This window comes from Callospermophilus lateralis, chromosome 7 (genome assembly GCF_048772815.1).
Source record: "Callospermophilus lateralis isolate mCalLat2 chromosome 7, mCalLat2.hap1, whole genome shotgun sequence".
Classification (NCBI taxonomy): domain Eukaryota; kingdom Metazoa; phylum Chordata; class Mammalia; order Rodentia; family Sciuridae; genus Callospermophilus; species Callospermophilus lateralis.
Window position 1 is genome coordinate 2467016 of NC_135311.1, and position 17895 is coordinate 2484910.

The 17895-nt window shown below is 47.6% G+C and overlaps 1 protein-coding gene and 1 long non-coding RNA gene across 4 annotated transcripts; one reads left to right on the plus strand and one right to left on the minus strand.

Annotated features, from left to right (window-relative positions):
- Positions 1 to 140: 140 nt before the first annotated feature.
- Ecm1 (extracellular matrix protein 1) lies at positions 141 to 6082 on the plus strand. 3 transcript variants are annotated; one of them, XM_076860475.1, is made up of 11 exons: positions 141 to 314; positions 1407 to 1457; positions 1729 to 1830; positions 1980 to 2057; positions 2140 to 2220; positions 2745 to 2759; positions 2905 to 3227; positions 3480 to 3854; positions 4355 to 4575; positions 4731 to 4818; positions 5403 to 6082. In XM_076860475.1, exons 1-11 carry the CDS (start codon positions 245 to 247, stop codon positions 5631 to 5633), a joined length of 1635 nt encoding a protein of 544 aa, XP_076716590.1. In that variant the 5' UTR covers positions 141 to 244; the 3' UTR covers positions 5634 to 6082. The 3 variants fall into 3 exon arrangements, with proteins under 3 accessions (XP_076716590.1, XP_076716592.1, XP_076716591.1); XM_076860477.1 differs by having other exon boundaries at positions 2001 to 2057; XM_076860476.1 differs by lacking the exon at positions 2745 to 2759.
- A 3015-nt stretch (positions 6083 to 9097) lies between these two features.
- On the minus strand, positions 9098 to 17772 carry LOC143403666 (uncharacterized). The gene is made up of 3 exons (XR_013091890.1): positions 17507 to 17772; positions 13282 to 13332; positions 9098 to 9420 (listed from the first exon to the last, which is right to left on the minus strand). It is a non-coding gene; the product is annotated as an uncharacterized LOC143403666 (long non-coding RNA).
- Between the last annotated feature and the right edge of the window lie 123 nt (positions 17773 to 17895).

Consider the following 17895-nt stretch of genomic DNA (forward strand, 5'->3'; position numbering starts at 1 on the left):
TGAGTTTGGAAGGAGTGGCTGCTAAAGGAGGAGCAGCTGCACTGAGTCATGGCAGGAAGCTGAAGGGGGCGGGAGATAACAACAGGCAACATATAAAAGGGAGCCAGAGTTGGCCCTGAAGTTCACAATAGCAGTAGCAGCAGCTGGAGCAGCAGGGTTCCTGCAGCACAGCCCTTCCTTCACATCCAGGTCTGCCTGAGACAACCCAGCTTTTAGGTGGCCGGTGACCAGCCCTTGTTCCAGGATGGGGACCATGGCCAGAGTAGCCTTGGTCTTGGCCTATTTGGCTGTCGCCTCTGCCACTTCTGAGGGAGGTGAGTAGGGGTGGGGTCAGCACTAGGGAAGGGCTCTGGCTAGGCAGCTCATCACCAGCAGGATGACTTGGCCTCCCTCTTCTGAGCAGGCCTAAGGTTGGCCTGGCCAACTGGACCTTTTAACCAGGGAGGCGGGAGCAGACAGAGAGGGGTTCCTAGAGGTTACTGCTAAGAAATAAAATTGGATTCAAGTAGGCAACTGAGCAGGTAAGTGGATTCACAGAGGGACGGGAACTCCGGCCTGGGGAGGAGGTATGTGGTGGAGGGACTCCGAGGCAGGTGAAGCGGGGAAAGGGGCCCCCAGGCTGCTCAAAACCGGTTTGCTGACCCAGAGAGCCTTGCCTGACTCACTGTCTGGTTAGAGGAAGGGTTAAGGGGTTGTCCACTCAGTCTCATCCACTGCTGGGCATAAACACACTGCTTTGATGCCTCAACGAAACGGAACTCTGGAGGGAAACTGCCGAGAGGGGCAAGAGAGCTAGTGTGTAAAGCCCTGCTCACTATCATCCCTCCCAGTTCCTAATTTCTTTTTTTCCTGCACATCAGTCACCAGAGATTCCTTCTCTATGCCTGTCCCATCCTGCAGGTCCTAAATTTGAGACCTAAATTGAGGAGAAGCTGAGACTAGCTAAAGTGAGGCACTTATACTCCTGGCTGGAGTTCCTTCTCACAAGGCCTAAAGAGGGTTAAAGGGCCTGGCACAGGAGATTGGTGGAGGAAGTGGGCAGGTGAGGGCTCAACCAGCTCAGGTTCGGCTTCTTCCTCTGAAGCCAGAGGGGCACCACAGCAGAGCAGCTACAGGAAGGGCAGCCACAACCCCTGAGGTAGAGACACTGACAGGAGAAATCAGAACCTCCCTCCCAACCTTCAGACTCAGTCTCTGAGCCAGGCAGAATATCCAGGCTTTCTCAGAACCCTGTCAATAATATCCAGGTGTTTGTGGGGGTGATGAGGGGACATGGGACAAGTATATTATAGAGGTAATTGCCACGTCTTGTCATCTTCCTACACTCTTGACTTCCACAGTCTCCCCATTCCTTGCTCAGAGCCAGAAAGGGCCCCTTAAAACCACTGCCGATTTCCTCTCTCCAGGTCACAAGGCTCCAGGGCAAAAGGAGCTGAGATCAGAGTACCTTCAGGAAGGTAAGAGTTCGGGGACCAGGTGTGGTGGCCCTCTTCTGTAATCCCAGCACCTAGGGAACCTGAGTCAGGAGAATCACAAATTCAAGGCCAGCCTCTGCAATTTATCAGGATCCTGCCTCTTTTTTAAAGAGGTAGGGGTATGACTCAGGGATTGAGTGCCCTTAAATTCAATCCACACTGTGCAAGCAAAGAAATAAGTTTAGAAGAGCAACTATGGAACTGAGAGTCCAGGAGGAGCAGGGGGACTCAGAGTTTCTCCTCTTGTCTCTAGCTGGCTACGCAGCACCTCCCTCCCCACCACAGGCCAGAGGCTTCCCTGTGTATCACCTTGACCCTTCCCAGCATGACCTTCCTTTTGAGGGACAGAGGGAAGGTAAGGCCCCACCGTGCCCTTCTCAGTTACCCCCTCAAGTCTCTAATCTGAGATACTCTGGCTCTCAACACGGGAAGGAGGGAAGCAGCTCCACCCCTCTCCCCACTGGCTAGCAGGGGTGAGCTGCTCACACACTCCTCCTTCTGTAGTACAGTCTCCTCCTTCTCCAGAAGCCATACCTGTCCAAGAAGAGCTGTCTCCTCCCCACCTCTCTAATGGAAAGAAAGGTGAGTGCTTGCCCACTTTCCTACCTCCCACTAAGATCTTGCTGACATTGGTTTGCAGTCCTCCCTCCCCTCTGTCTTGCAGTGGATCCGCCTCTTCCTCCGGAAGCCATCCCCCTCCAAGAAGAGTTGCCCCCTCCCCACCCCCGTACTGAACAGAAGGAAAGTAAGCAACTCTCTCTGCACACACCACCTTCACCTAGCCTTACCCTAGAGCAAGGGCCTTGAAAGCACAAAAAACAGGCGCTGCCATTTCCCATTTATGTAACCTGGCATGACTCAATTACCAAGCTTTAGTTTCTTCATGTATAAAACTGAGGAAATAATACCTGTTTGATAGTTATGATTAAATGACACAAAAATAGCATTTATTTTCACTTCTGTACTGCGTTCCTCTTTATGAATGGGGGCTAGCCAGGTGCCTATCTTCTACAAATGCCCATCCCAATGTGATATTTGCTTATACATCTCCTTCTACCCCAGTAAACCCACCTTTCCCATACCAGGAGGAGATTTTCCATTCCCAGCAGAGAGTGAGTGAGTGACAGCATCTGTCTGTCCATACCCTTGCATGACCACTCAAGACTCCAGGGAGAGGAGCAGGGAATCAGCACAGGGAGCAGAAACGTGGGAGGAAGGGACAGCTCTGAGGGTGACACTTTTCATGCTTCAATTCTCTTTTCCTTTCAGTCAGTCAATCCGAAGGTAAGAACCACAGATTAACTTCTTCATTTACCCTTACCCTCCTAACCCTTTCTCCTTAACCCCCAGTTCTTTCAATCCTCCCAGTTCACTTGGCCTTTGTCAGTTCCTCCCATCCTCTCTCTTCCCCCTCTGTTCCCCATTCTAGAAAATCCAGCTCCCCCCATGCGCCAGGATCCCCCAGAGCCTCACTCTTGGAATCCAGCCCAGCACTGCCAACAGGGCCGGTTCCGGGGGGGCTGGGGATACCGGCTGGATGGCTTCCCCCCCGGGCGGCCTTCTCCAGACAATCTGAACCAGATCTGTCTTCCTGAACGTCAACATGTGGTGTACGGCCCCTGGAACCTGCCACAGTCTGGCTACTCCCACCTCAGTCGCCAGGGTGAGACCCTCAATTTGCTGGAGACTGGATACTCCCGCTGCTGTCGCTGCCGCAGCCACACCAACCGCCTGGACTGTGCAAGGCTTGTGGTAAGATGCTGGGGGTGTCCGTAAGCCCCCAGGCAGCATGTGTATGTTTTAAGGGGTAGACACCTAGGCCTGGGAATGGAGGAACCTCAGGTCCCGTTGCTGGCCCTACCTTGGACCTCTCCAGTAGGAAAGGTAGAGGGCAGCCACTGCTGTTTTCTTCTCCACCTGTCCCGGGTCCTTTCCTGCAGCCTGGGAGGAAGGCAAGGAAAATGGACAATGAGTTACTGGGCCTGACCCACCTTCTCACTCTAGTGGGAGGATGCAATGACCCGGTTCTGTGAGGCCGAGTTCTCAGTCAAGACCCGACCCCACTGGTGCTGCAGACAGCAAGGGGAGGCTCGATACTCCTGCTTCCAGGAGGCAGCTCCTCAGCCACACTACCAGCTCCAGGCCTGCCCCACCCACCAGCCTGGTATTTCCTTGGGCCTGGAGCTGCCTTTTCCCCCTGGGATGCCCACATTGGACAATTTCAAGAACATCTGCCACCTGAGACGCTTCCGCTCTGTGCCACGCAACCTCCCAGCCACTGATCCCATCCAAAGGCAGCTACATGCCCTGACTCAGCTGGAAATGGAGTTCCAGCGCTGCTGCCGCCAGGGAAACAACCTTACCTGTATATGGAAGGCCGTAAGTGGGCATCCCAGGCCCCTGAGAGCCTGTCTGCATCTCCGACCTCTGCATCCAACGGTCCATCCATGTACTCCCTGTTGTGAGCACGTCCGCGTTCGTCTGCTTGTGACTGTCCGTCCACCCATTGTGTCCATCATCTGAATCTGTGCATCTTGAGCCTTTATACTACGTCCTGGCCTCATCTACCCATGATCCCCCCCATGTCCACCTGTCTGCCACCCGTCCATCCAGCTCTGGCCTCACCTGATCACCTACTGATCACATACTGTTCCAGCTCGTCTCCTGTGGCCAACACATCCTCCTCTGTGCTTCCTCCCTTCCACCTTCCCAGCCCACCCATCCATAGCTGTCTCCTCGCCCAGTGGCTCTTTGCCTTCCCTTTGACCCCTTGGGTTGGAGTCCCTCATTTCAGAACTCGGGGTGATAAGGGGAGTAGATGGTGAGGAGAGAAGGGAACAAGTGTCCAAGCTTCTGACTTCTCTCTCTCTGGCCCACAGTGGGAGGATACCCTGGATGGCTACTGTGACAAGGAGCAGGCTACAAAGACCCACCACCACTCCTGTTGCCACTACCCTCCTAGCCCTGCCCGGGATGAGTGCTTTGCCCATCAAGCTCCCTATCCCAACTATGACAGGGACATTTTGACCCTTGATCTCGGCCGAGTCACTCCCAACCTCATGGGCCATCTCTGTGGAAACCGAAGAGTTCTTACCAAGCAGTGAGTCTTGCTCAGATCTTCCCCCAATACTCCTCCCTTCCTTCTGGTGTGTCCTTTGAGGAAGGAAAAAAAAAAAAAACATAGTCTCCCTGTACCGCTCGGGTGCCAAGAGACGCCCAGAGATCCTGATTCCTGCCTCTTTCACACCAACATAGTAAACAGATTCCTGGGCTAATCCAGAACATGACTGCCCTCTGCTGTAACCTGCCATTTCCGGAACAGGCCTGCTGTGCTGAAGAGGAGGTAAGTGTGTGAGGAAGGGGTCACAGTCTCCAGAGGAATGCAGGAGAGGGGGAAGAGGGGCTATAACTGCAGGCTGCCCCTTTTCTTTAGTACCTCAAATCAGCCCACAGAAACAATGAGGACTTGAGGAAGAGGTCTTTTTTTCCTTGGTTCTAGAGTCTTCATTCCTGATCTGGTCTGCTCCCCACTCCTTAGTTCCTATTATGCCTTCTCTGGGCGTCAAAGCTTCCTGGCATTTACAGATGTGCACATCTGTCAGCCACAAGGAATCCAGCTGTGCAAAGCAGGCATGCACTATCTCTGGGTTCCAGGAAGGGATCCCAGGGGTGAGCAGTACAAGCTGGCAAGAGGAGGACTTTGGGCACCCAAGTAGCCACACTGGACCTCTGACATTTCCCCACCCCCATCGTCTCTGCTTTTCTCCTTTTTTTTAATATTTATTTTTTAGTTTTAGTTGGACACTATATCTTTGTTTTATTTTTAAGTGGTGCTGAGGATTGAACCCAGTGCCTCATGCTTACTAGGCAAGCACTCTACCACTGAGCCACAGCCACAACCCCTGCTTTTCTCCTTTTGTTCATCAGAAATCAGCCTTCGTGGATGATCTGTGTGGTCCCCGACGGAACTTCTGGAGAGATTCTGCCTTCTGCTGTGATCTGAGTCCTGGGGATGAACAGATCAACTGTTTCAACATCAATTATTTGAGGAATGTGGCTCTAGTGGCTGGAGACACTGGGGATGCCAGGGGTCAGGGGGAGCAGGTCCCAACAGGGGGAACAAATATCAGCCCTACCCCTGAGTCCAAGGAAGAATGAGTCACTCCAGAGCTTTGAAGGATCAGATGGGGGGAACCCCACCCTCCTTGAACATTCATTATAGTAACCACCTCTTGGATTTGGTGTCCTCATTGTCTGTAACACACAAACACACCCTCTAAGCCTGCTTGGATTTCCTTCATTGGCCCCTGAGGCCTACTGCCCTGCCCTCACTAAGGAGCAGACAATGTTCCACAGACTGTGGTGAGACCATAACTAAATGACTTAACTTTACTACTTGTCATTTTGAACTTATTCACACATTTTAAAGGGAGTGCAACCTTTTTTAGTTAGCTGTCCAATTTCAAGGTGAAAAAGATGGTTCATGCCTATATTTGGGTGTTTTTCTCTTACTGTTAAAAGTTTTAGCATCATCTCCAATAATTTTATATGGGAGCCAACAGAATTTATGTTTAATAATGTACTCCTTGAGCCTCAAAGAAAAACAAAGGAAATTGTCTAATAAAAAAATAAACACTAAAAAAAGAGTAGTTCACGTTCTTGATGAGTTCCCAAAATGCCACCACTCAGCCTGACATTTTACTTAATTTTGTGGTATCGGGAATCAAACACAGTGCCTCACAGTGGTAGAGTGCACACACTCTACCACTGAACTCTATCCCCAAACCAGCTCAGCCTTTTTTTTTTTTTCTTTTTTGTACTAGGTATTCAGCTCAGAGCCTCACCCATGGCCTCTGCCACTGAGCTACACCCTAGCCCTCAGACTGACATTTTAAAATCCCCATTTTTAATCTTTGAAGTTCATGCACTGATTCGTTCAACATCCATTTAGTGGACCCCTGTCTGTGTACTGTGAAAGAATCCCAATTAGCTAGGATTTACGGGCATGCACCACCGTGCCCCGCTGCCCTGGAGCTATTATCAGTCCATGAACCTGTTTGCGGGCATAACGATGTTGTGCTCTAGGCTGCCCCGACGAGGGCAGGTGAGAGTGGGCTTAGTGGCAGCAGGGTGTAGCGAGGATGGCCTCTCGAGGCGGGGTGGTCAGACCTTCTGACCACCAGGCGCAGTATCGGGCAGAAGGATGCCTCCTGCAGGAGCATCAGGCTGGCGTCTTCCTCTCAGGTGCTGCTGAAAGGTGATTCAGTCAGAGGACGGACCTGGGTTTGTTTCTTACAATGTCTAGCTGCAGCGACCCCAAGCAGGAGCCCAGGAGGCCAGTTCCTAGTGTCGTGCCCATTCCCAGGGAAGTGGGGCTAGAATCCCGGGCCATAAATTAGACCAGAAAAGGGGCGGTGACAGTGACTCTCAAGCCCTACGAAGCTGCCCCCAGGAAACCTGTAGCCTCAAGGCTGGAGCTGAAAAAAATGGACCCTGGACCCCTGGGCCGCAGGGCGGGCCTGTGTAACCCACTGCCCAGACGCCGCGCGGCGCACCAGATCTCCTCACCCGCCTGGGCGGGGGGCCAAGAAGGACGGTGCCGCCCCAGCCTGGGCGAACTGCTCTCCAGCAGCTCCAGGCGACACCCGCCACTTCCCTTCCCTCCACAGTCCTTTGTTTTTTTACTCGTTTTCTGACCAGACGGTCTTCCCCCAGCCCGCGCCGGCAGGCCTCCCCACCTCGTCAGCACGAGAGTCTGCCGGCGGGAAACCCTTCAGCGTCCCACGCCGGCGAGACTGCGCCTGCGCGGGCGTGGGGCGAGATGCGCCTGCGCGGCTGGGAGGCGGGACGGGGCGGGACAAGTGCTCGGCGGGCTCCGCCGGTGGCCGCCGCCGGGTCCGAGCCGGCCTCGGGCGTCCGTTGCGTTCTGGCCTGCGGCACCCGACCCCGGACGGGAGGTCCCGCCCACAGAGACAGCTGTTTTCGCTGGAGACTTTCTCGCGCCCCCGGCGTGGAGCCCAACGCTGCAGCGGAGCTCGTCCGAGCTCTGGCCACGCACTGGGTGGGAGGGGAGGAAAGGAACCCCACACGGTGACCGGGTGGCTGTGAGGCCCAGGGCTGGGAGTTAACACCAACGCCTGGGCACCAGCCAACTTTTTTTTTTTTTTTTTTTTTTTGTATTTTCTTTTGCATTTAATTTGTTCATCTCCATTATACGGAATGATGGGTTTCATTGCGGTGCAGTAGCACAGTGTAGTATATATAAAAATACAGTTTGATCAGTTACACTTTTCTGTACCCCCCCAGCTCCCCCTGCCCCCTCCTCTACATTAATGTCATGCTTCTACTTCGCGGTGTCTCTTTTTTCCCGTTTTTCCCTTTTAGCTTCCACATATGAGGGAAAGCATAACTTTTGTCTATGAATTGGGCTTATTTCGCCCAAAATGCTCATCTATATTTCTGCAAATTACATAATTTTGTTCTTCTTTATGGCTGAAAAAAAAACTCGATTGTGTATATATACTACATTTTTTGTATACTATATATACACCTAGGCTGATTCCATAAATTGTCGTTGTGAATTATGCTGCAGTTAACATGGATGTGCATGTATCTCTAACGAACTATTAATGGGAGGAGGTGAGTTTGGATGGAGCCTGGAAGCAAGGGTAAGATTTTTGTTAGCAAGAAAAGGTGACAGTGTTAACATTTACAGCAATTAGTTGTATAAATAAACTATTAATATGTAATTTGTTCAGTTTAGGGGTGGAAGATAAAGTAGTCAGAGCTCTCTTAACTATGTAGAGAAATGTGCTGAAGCTTTGTTGAACCACAATGTGAAGAAAGACCACCCACTCAAATTTAAACCAAATTAAAGCAAGCTTATATTGTGTACATAAGAGAGCTGATCAGCGACTGTCTCACCCAGAAAAACAGGGCCAAAGAAAAGTAGCTGGTCTGATTACAGGGAAGTTTTTATAACCCAAAAAGTTACAAAGAGAGAGGTGTCTTGGGAACTTCCAGCTGACAGGGTTCTGGCAAGCATTATACAAGGGCAGACAGCAGGTTAATGATCTACATTGTTTTACCATCTCAAGGTGGGGAGCAGACTTAGTCCAACATCAGAGTTAACCAGGAGCAGCTGGAATTTCAGAGAGGATTGTCATCTGGTCAAGGAGAGCCAGGCAGGGGGGAGTTCAAAGCAAGGGCAGGAATCCCAAGCAAGTGTTTAAAACATCAAATTATGGTCAGGCCAAATAGAAATCTTAGTATTTTACAGTAAAACAAATGAACTTTTCATGACTTTGTGATGAAATGGCTTCCAATCTTTAAGATGGCATTACCTGGGTTCGGTTTGTCAGCTTCACAAGGAATTCAAGCTTAAGTAGGATTTTGTTAGAAAGGAAGGGAAAGGTGTGCAAAGCATTGGATGTATGTGCAAAGTTCATCTTATTAAACACAAGCCTTTTTGTGTTAGGCAGAGTGCAAAATATTCTAAAAATACAAAGGACCGAAACATCATCTCAAGAATGTTAGCACTATAGTTTAATATCCATTAACATTCAATCCCCAGCACTACACACATACATACCCACAAATATATATATCCACATTAACAGAAGTAAATTTTATTTCTTTTTTAAAAAATATTTTTTAGTTGTAGATGGACACAACATCTTTATTATTTACTTTTATGTAGTGTTAAGGATTGAACCCAGGGCCTCACACCTGCAAGGCAAGCACTCTACCACAGAGCTACAGCCCCAGCCCTATAGTAAATATTTCTGAAAGAGGAAGTAATCCACTTTACAAGGAAAGTAATTGAAATACCAGTTAGCTATTTGTTCTTGTGTTGCTTCTTTCTTCAGACTTTCTTTGTATAAAACCAACCTCTTCAGCTCAGCCCATAGGAATGTTCTTTTATGAAATGAAGTGTTGCCTAATTCTAAGAATTGAAAATAAAGCCAGTTAAGATATTTAGTTGTAATGCTGGATTTTTTTTTTTTGTTTTTTGTTTTTTGTTTTTTGTTTTTTGTTTAACAGTACTAGGGATTGAACCCATTGCCTCATATGTACTAGCCAAGCACTCTACCACCGACTTACATCCCCAGCCCTTTTTATTTTATGTGGAGACAGGGTCTGGCTAAAGTGCTCAGGCTGGGCTCCCAAGTAACTAGGATTACAGGCATGCACCACCTCATGTGGCTTGTTTAGTTTGTTAAATGTGGTAAATTCATAAATTGACTTTCAAAAAGTTGCACTTAGCTTGCATACTAAAATAATCATAAACACACTTGGACATGATGTATCATTATTTTATTTATTGCCAGATTAAATCTCCAAATATTTTGTTTAGAATTTTTGTATCATTTCCCATGAATGGTTTCTTTTTTTTATTTATTTATTTTTATTTTTATTTTTTTTTTAGTTATAGAGGGCACACTATCTTTATTTTGTTTATTTTTTTATTTTTTAGTTTTTGGCGGACACAACATCTTTGTTTGTATGTGGGCCCCACTAATGCCAGGCAAGCCCACTCCCGCTTGAGCCACACCCCCAGCCCTTGTTTATTTATTTTTATATGGCGCTGAGGATAGAACCTGGGTCTCACACATGCTCGGCAAGCGCTCTACCTCTGAGCCACAACCCCAGCCCTTAGTATTTTCTTATACTTTTTCTTATACTTTTATCAGATTTTTTTTTTTTTTTATATTGGGGACTTAACTCATGGATGTTAGGAATGAGCTATATCCCCAGCCCTAATTGTTATTTTTTTATTTTCAAACAGCCTCTCACTAAATTGTTAAGGGACTTTCTGAGTTACTGAGGCTGGCTTTGAACTTGCAATCTTCCTGACTTTACCTCCTGAGTCACTGGGATTGCAGGAATGTGTCAATATGCCTCACTAGTTACTTGTATTTTTAGTGTCATATCTCAGAAAACTTTCCCAAATCCAAGGACACAAAGATTTATCCTTGCTTGTTTTCTTCTGTTTGTTTTTGTTCATTTATGTCTTATACTTAAGTCTTTGATCCATTTTGAGTTAATTTGCATATGTACTGTGAGGTAGGGCTCCAACTTCATTCTTTTGTAGGGTTCTCATTGTGCCATATGATAAAAAAATATCACGACTGGTCTAAGTCAATCATGGTCACCCTCTTCCTTTTACCTATCTGGGGTGGGCATATGACCCACTTTCAGCCAGAAACACACAGGAAGAAGACTTCAGGGAATTTGTGGACAAATTTTTATGGATTTGTGCAAGAAGGCTGTTCAGGAACCAGAGCCTTTTATCTCTGTTCTGATTTGGGATGATATTATGTAAGGAAGTCGCACTTGAATTTGTGACAGTCCTCTTTAGACTGAAGGAAAAGCTAAGAAAATTGCAGAGTTGGGCTGGGGATGTGGCTCAATGCCTGGCATGCATGTGGCCCAGGTTGGATCCTCAGCACCACATACAAACAAAGATGTTGTGTCTGCTGAAAACTAAAAAATAAATATTAAAATTCTCTCTCTCTCTCTCTCTCTCTCTAAAAAAAAAAAGAAAGAAAGAAAAAGAAAAGAAAATTGCAGAGTTGTCGACTTGTGGCTCTTGATATTATTGAGCCACTTAAAGATCCAAGAGCCCTTTGCTTTAGGCATTATGAGTAAATAATAAACATCCATATGGTTTCACTGTTAGTCAGGGTTTCTGTTATGTGTAACTCAAAGCATTCCTAACTGACATATCATCCCTAAAGAATTAGCTATAAATGTCATTTTCTCAGGGAGATATTCCTAAAGTCTCCAAATCAATATATCCTATAATACTCTAAAGTATCTCTCATTATAATTGTAATTATTTGTTGAATGGAGGTCTTTCTGCCTCTCTGAGAGCAGGGACTATGATGGATATCAACAGTCTGGCCCAGTGCCATTCATGGTAGCCTCTAAATAAATATCTACCAAAAAAAAAAAAAAAAAAAAAAAGATTGAAGGGTCAAGAGCATAGGTGGAAGGAGAAACAGTCTTGAAGGGATAAGAATGAAAATTTGTGCTTCTATCACATGAAAATTTTTAAAGCTCAATGAGTCATTAAAGAAGGATTAGAATGACCATTGCGGGAACTGGGTGTGAGCATTTGTCTGCTACAAGTAAGAGTTGCCAAGCCGTGTTAAAGACCCCACTGGGACTAGAAACCCTAAATGCATTGGCATAAATTGGCAGAATTCTGAGATTTCCCCAGCACTGTTCAACTATCTGGGCGTGGGAGAGAAGTTGGGTAATCAGATCAGTCCAAAGGGGTCTGGTCAGACAGACTGCTTTCTTTTCTTTTCACAGATTAAGTAAATGAAAATAAATGTGGAATTTTATTTCCATTGTCTCATTAAATGTAACCTTTTAGAACTTCAAGGCTTTCCCTTGGTTCCAGACTCAGGACCATCCCAAGGCTGAGACACTCACCCCAGCTGTCTTCCACTGTTGCCCACTTGCCTAGTGAGGTCCTTGAAAAGGCTCAAGGGGCACCTGAGAAATTCCTAGTGTGTACAAAACTCTGTGTGTGTGTGTGTGTGTGTGTGTGTGTGTGTGTGTGTGAGAGAGAGAGAGAGAGAGAGAGAATTGCATGTTTTTTATTTTTTTTCCCCAGGGAGAGTGTCTGTAGCTTCTACCAGATTTTCAAAGGAATTTGTGATTCAGAAAAGTAAGAGCCACCAACTTGGGGATAGCTGTTAGCCATAGGCTACCATAGATCCGTCGCTATGGACTTGACTGATGGTAGTCCCATCCGCTAATTGACTAGTGTGGGACTGTGGTGCAGAGTCGGAGGTACAAACTCAAGACCCAGAGGCCTGAACTGGGCCACCTCAGGGAAGTTACTTTGCTCCTCAGTTTTTTCTTCTATAAAAGAGGCACAATGGCACAACAACTGGGAGGTTGAGGCAGAAGGATCACAAGTTCACCTCCTTAGCAGGAGCCTGTCTCAAAATAAAAAGGGCTGGGGGCGCTGGGGGCACTGGGGTTGTGGCTCAACGGTAGAGCACTTGCCTAGTACAGGTGAGGCATTGGGTTTGATCCTCAGCACAACATAAAACTAAATAAGTAAAAATCATAGCAGATTGGGCTGGGGATGTGGCTCAAGCGGTAGCGTGCTCGCCTGGCATGCGTGCGGCCCGGGTTCGATCCTCAGCACCACATACAAACAAAGATGTTGTGTCCGCCGAAAACTAAAAAATAAATATTAAAAATTCTCTCTCTCTATCTCTCTCTCTCTCTAAAAAAAAAAAAAAAAAGAAGAAGAAGATTAAGTGAGTTGACATGTGCCAGTGCTTAAACCCTACCTGGTACTTAGCAGTAGTTGTTTTTGTATTGTGACTAATAGTGATTCAAAAGGACAAACATTCAAGGACAAAGACTATTTTTGAGACATTCTTGCTATGTTGCCCAGGCTAGCTAAAACCCCCTGGGCTCTGGGGAGCCCCCAGCACTGTTCCCCCAAGCAGCTGGGACTATAGGCACTTCACCTCATGCAGCTAAAGACTTTGGGTTATTTTTGTGGTTCTGGAAATTGAACCCAGGGCCTTCTGGCAAGGGCCCTGCCACTAAGCAGTAGTCCCAGCCCAGGACAAAAACTTGGACCGAGAAGGTAGCACTTAGGGGAGCACAGCTGCAACTAATCATGGGTAAAGCAGGGTAAGGGTATATAGCTCAGTGGCAAAGCACCTGCCCAGCTTGTGCAAGGCACTGGGTTGGGTCCCCAGTACCACAAAAAATAAATATTTTTTTACAAAGCACAACAATATAACCATTTTTCCCCTCTGATGCTTACCTTGTGATCCTAGGCAATTTCCTTTATCATTCTGTGCCTCAGTTTCCTCATCTGTAAAAATGAAGATATTAATAGTAACCACTTCCTAGGATTATTGTGGGGGTTCTATGAAGGCTCAAGGCAGTGACTCACACTCACTAAATGCTGGTTTTGTTACTGTCACTACCCAGTGCTGACAGTCAGTCTCCTCGTCTTGATGAGACAGGCCCTCTCCATCAGGTTGCCACGGCCTTCCCTCACACTAGGACCTACACAACACACAAAGCCCTTTCACACATCCTGTGTGTCTCACAGATCCATGTAGACCAAGAAACTGGACGTACAAATGAATGGTGGCCGGCCCATATACAAAAATAGAACTTGGGGCTGGGATGTGGCTCAAGCGGTAGTGTGCTCGCCTGGCATGCGTGTGGCCCGGGTTCAATCCCCAGCACCACATACAAACAAAGATGTTGTGTCCGCCGAAAACTAAAACAAATAAATAAATAAATAAATATTAAAAAAAGATCTCTCTCTCTGTATCTATCTCTCTCTCTCTCTCTCTCTCTTAAAAAAAAATAGAACTCTTGGGGCTGGGGCTGGGGCTCGGTGGTAGAGTGCTTGCCTAGCATGTGCAAGGCACAGGTTTGATCCTCAGCACTACATATAAATAAATGAATAAAATAAAGATCCATCAACTAAAAAAAAAAAATAATAGAACTCTTGGGCGGGGTTGTGGCTCAAAGGTAGAGCACTGGCCTAACATGTGTAAGGCACTGGGTTTGAATCTCAGCACCACATTAACATAAAAATAAAGATATTGTGTCTACCTATAACTAAAAAATAAACATAAAAAAATTAGAACTCGGGTGTGGCTGTGGCTCAGCGGTAGCGTACTTGCCTGGCATGTGTGAGGCACTGAGTTTGATCCTCAGCACCACATATAAACAAATAAATAAAATAAAGATCTATCAACAATTAAAAAAAAATTAGAACTCTTGGGGCTGGGGATGTGGCTCAGTGGTGAGAATATATGCTTAGCACATACAAGGCTCTGGGTTCCCCATACTGAAAATTATAATAATAAATAAAAATAGAACCCTCACCCAGTTGTGGTGGTGTGTGCCTGTAGTCTCAGCTACGCAGGAGACGTGGGCAGGAGGACCAATCACTTGATCCCGGGAGTTCAAGGCCAGTCCAGGCAATTTAGTGAGACCCTGTCTCAAAAGGGATGTGGACTTAACTCAGGGATAGAGCACTTGCATAGCATGGGTGAGGCACAGGGTTCAATCCCCAGTACAGCCCAAAACTAAATAAATAAATAAAATACAGAGGAAGTCAGACTAGAAAGAGGCCAGATTGCCATCTCTGTGAGAGTTGAGGAAGCAAAGCAGCTTCCTCAACTTTTATATTGTCTATAAAACAATCAGCCCCAAATGACCAGAACTTGATTAATAACTGACAGTTTCCCTAATTTGTGTCCTCCCTTGCAATTTAGGAGCAAGCAGAGAAAGCAGAAGACGCACCCTTGATAATCACACAGGGATGCCTCCCTTTCTGGTAGTGGGTCTTCCAGGCCCACAGCCTCTAATCAGGGCCCTCCTGAGGCCTCCCTTTTCCACCAGAAATCCTTCTCACTCCTTGAGCCACCTTTGGATCTCTGCCAAAATTCAAGTGACTGTGAATTTTGTAGCAAGTGACAGCTTGCTACTGCACGCTCAGAATAAATAGCTTTACTTTTCCTGTTTTGTTGGTCAGCATTTATCCACAAGACCCTGGACTGAACAGGCCAGGAGCAGAGGCTCCCCGGGTGGAGCTCTAGCCCTCAGACCGCAGGGTTGCTGGCAGTTTCACTGGAAACGCTGAGCAGACCTTTGGACTCAGCTGAGCTGGAGCTGCAGAGGCCAACTGACTCAGATAAAATCCCCCAGGCCTACATCACAAAAGAGTTTTTGTTAGATGCTGATTGGGAGGGAGTGGCTCCAGAGACGTGGGAAGGGGGCAGGCTAGGCAACAGAGGAATGAGGCAGGACCTCTGCCTGGTCAGGAGCTAGGGACTGTCCTCAGCCACCTGTGGTCGGTCACAGGATTGAGATTCTCATCGGATCCCCACTAGGGTCCTTTATTCCACGGCGTCTGGCTGGGTGCCCAGTGCGTGCCAGGCCCTGTCCAGGTGCTGAGATATGGCAGGCCAGGAGGCTACTGCGCAGCATGATGCCTAACAGTGAAGATAAACCAGAAATGACTGACAATGTAAGGTATTTTCAGAAGTGGCAGGTGTCCCCAAGGGGGCAAAGTAAAAATAAAAGGGGATATTAGAAAGGGTGCTGGGGGTGGAGAGCAGCATTTTGAAGGTTAGGAATGGCCTCTCAGAGGAATGACATTGCACTGACATCTGAGGAGCCAGCAAAGGGGAAACAGCCTTTCAGGCAGAGGGAACAAATTAAGCAATGACCCTGAGGTGGGACTGGATTTTGTTTTTGTTTGTTTGTTTGTTTGTTTTGGGTACTGGGGATTAAAACCAGTGCTTTTCCACTGAGCCACATCCTCAGCCCTTTTTATTTTCTGAGACAAGTTCTCAGTAAGTAGCTTAGGGCCTCGCTAAATTGCTGAGGCTAGCTTGAAATTTGTGATTCTCCTGCATCAGCTTCCCAATCCCATGCCTGGGATCACAGGCCTGTGCCACCCTGCCTGGCTGGAACTGGATTTGACATGATGGATAAAGAGTAGGTAGGACAAAGCAGTGATGGGCGAGGTCAGGCCTTCTAGGTCATGGGAAGAACTTCAGCTGGGCGTGGTGGTCTGCACTGTAGTCCCAGCTACTTGGGAAGCTGAGGCAGGAGGATCACAAGTTTGAGGGCAGCCTCAACAACTTAGCAAGAGCCTGTCTCAAAAAATTAAAAGGGCTGGGGACTTAGCTCAGTGGTAGAGCACTCCTGAGTTCAATCCCCAGTAACACAAGGAAACAAATACCAAAACAAAACCCGAAGCATCATTAGGGATGGGGCTGGGAGCGAAGCTCAATGACAGAGCATGTTTTTAACAAGTGAGGCCCTGGGTTTGATCCCCAGCACCACAGATAAACAAACAAAAAGAATTTATGTTTTATTTTATTCTAAACATAATGAAAAGCTATTGGAAGAAGGCGTTAAGTAGCCGTCTCCTCACTTTAGCTGTCTTGTCAAGGACTTAAAGGAGGTGCTTGGTTGGAATCTTGTCAGGATCCCAGAGGGTAGGAGACATGGTGGGGAGGAGGGACGGGGTTTAAGGAGATCCAGTGTAGATCAGCCCCAGATGCTGTAAGCCACAACCAGAATTCCTTCCTGAGGAGAATAAGTGAGTTATGTGTGAACCCCTGAAGCTGTCAATACTTTCACGTGGCCCTATTTCAGGGAAAGAACCCAGAGTATTTTTTTGTTTTTGTTTTCTCACAAAAAATGTGGACTGCGTCACAAATTTGTGTGTCATCCTTGGGCAGGAGCCATCTAATCTCTGCATCAGAACACAGAGCTTTAATCAGCACCTCCGGGAGACTCTGTGATCCAAGAAAGGCAGAGAAAGGAAAGTACTGACATGTGTGCTGTGTGCTTGCATATGCACAGGCCGCCTCAGCAAAGACACAAGGTGTCACCTCAGAGGAGGGGAAGGGAGGGCTGCGGGAGGGAGACTCTCCTTTCCTCCTGTACAAGGGTATGCTGGAGATGTATATTCACACACACACATATATATATATATTTTTTTTCATATGGAATTGAACCCAGGGACACTTGACCACTGAGCCACATCCCCAGCCCTTTTTATATTTTATTTAGAGACAGGGCCTCGCTAAGTTGCTGAGGCTGGCTTTAAACTTGCAATCCTCCTGCCTCCACCTCCTGAGCCACTGTGCCCAGCTTGCTGGACTTATTTTGAAAAACTCTCTTCATTGTAAAAGACTGATCCTGGGCAAGAGCAAACGGGGAGGGCCTGTGCTGTGGAGCACTTGAGATCCTCCTGTGTCTGTGTCCCAGGTCCCACGCAGACATGCACTACCACACCTGGCTCGTAACTGCTTTTATGAAGGGTCCATTTCCAGTGTGTTGGCTGGCTTTCACTAAAGGCTCACCTTGTTCTGCCTGTTACCTGTGCCCAGCCTTCCCAGCAGACAGAAATGGAGGTAGGAATGTTCTCTTTAGTGTCTCCAGATCTTGGCTTGGATTGGCTTTGCCTCACCACAAATAGGCTCTGGCTGGCTTTCAGGACCCACCTGTTCTCAGTCATCAGTCAGTGGGCAGCGACGAGCCCCTCTTGGTGTTCAGATCCCTAGTAATCTGGGGCCACGAGCCAGGGACTAGAGTCAGCTGCTGATGACAGGTCCCTGGCAGGCTGCAGAGCAGATGGGGTCCTCCTGGCTCCGGACTCAGAATGGACTTGAGGGTGGCTCAAGGTCAATTAAACCAAAGAGGCGCTCTTCTCGGGCTGTGGAACAATCCAGACTGCTCAACAGCTTCATGCTGAGGCCTGAAGAATGGCTTCCCTTGAGGGGTGAGAGCATAGTTAGCCACACTTGTATAGACAAATAGTGTTTGAATGTTCAAACTCTAAATCATAGTATCTGCCACTATTTGAGGGGGACTTACTGTGGGCCAGACACTG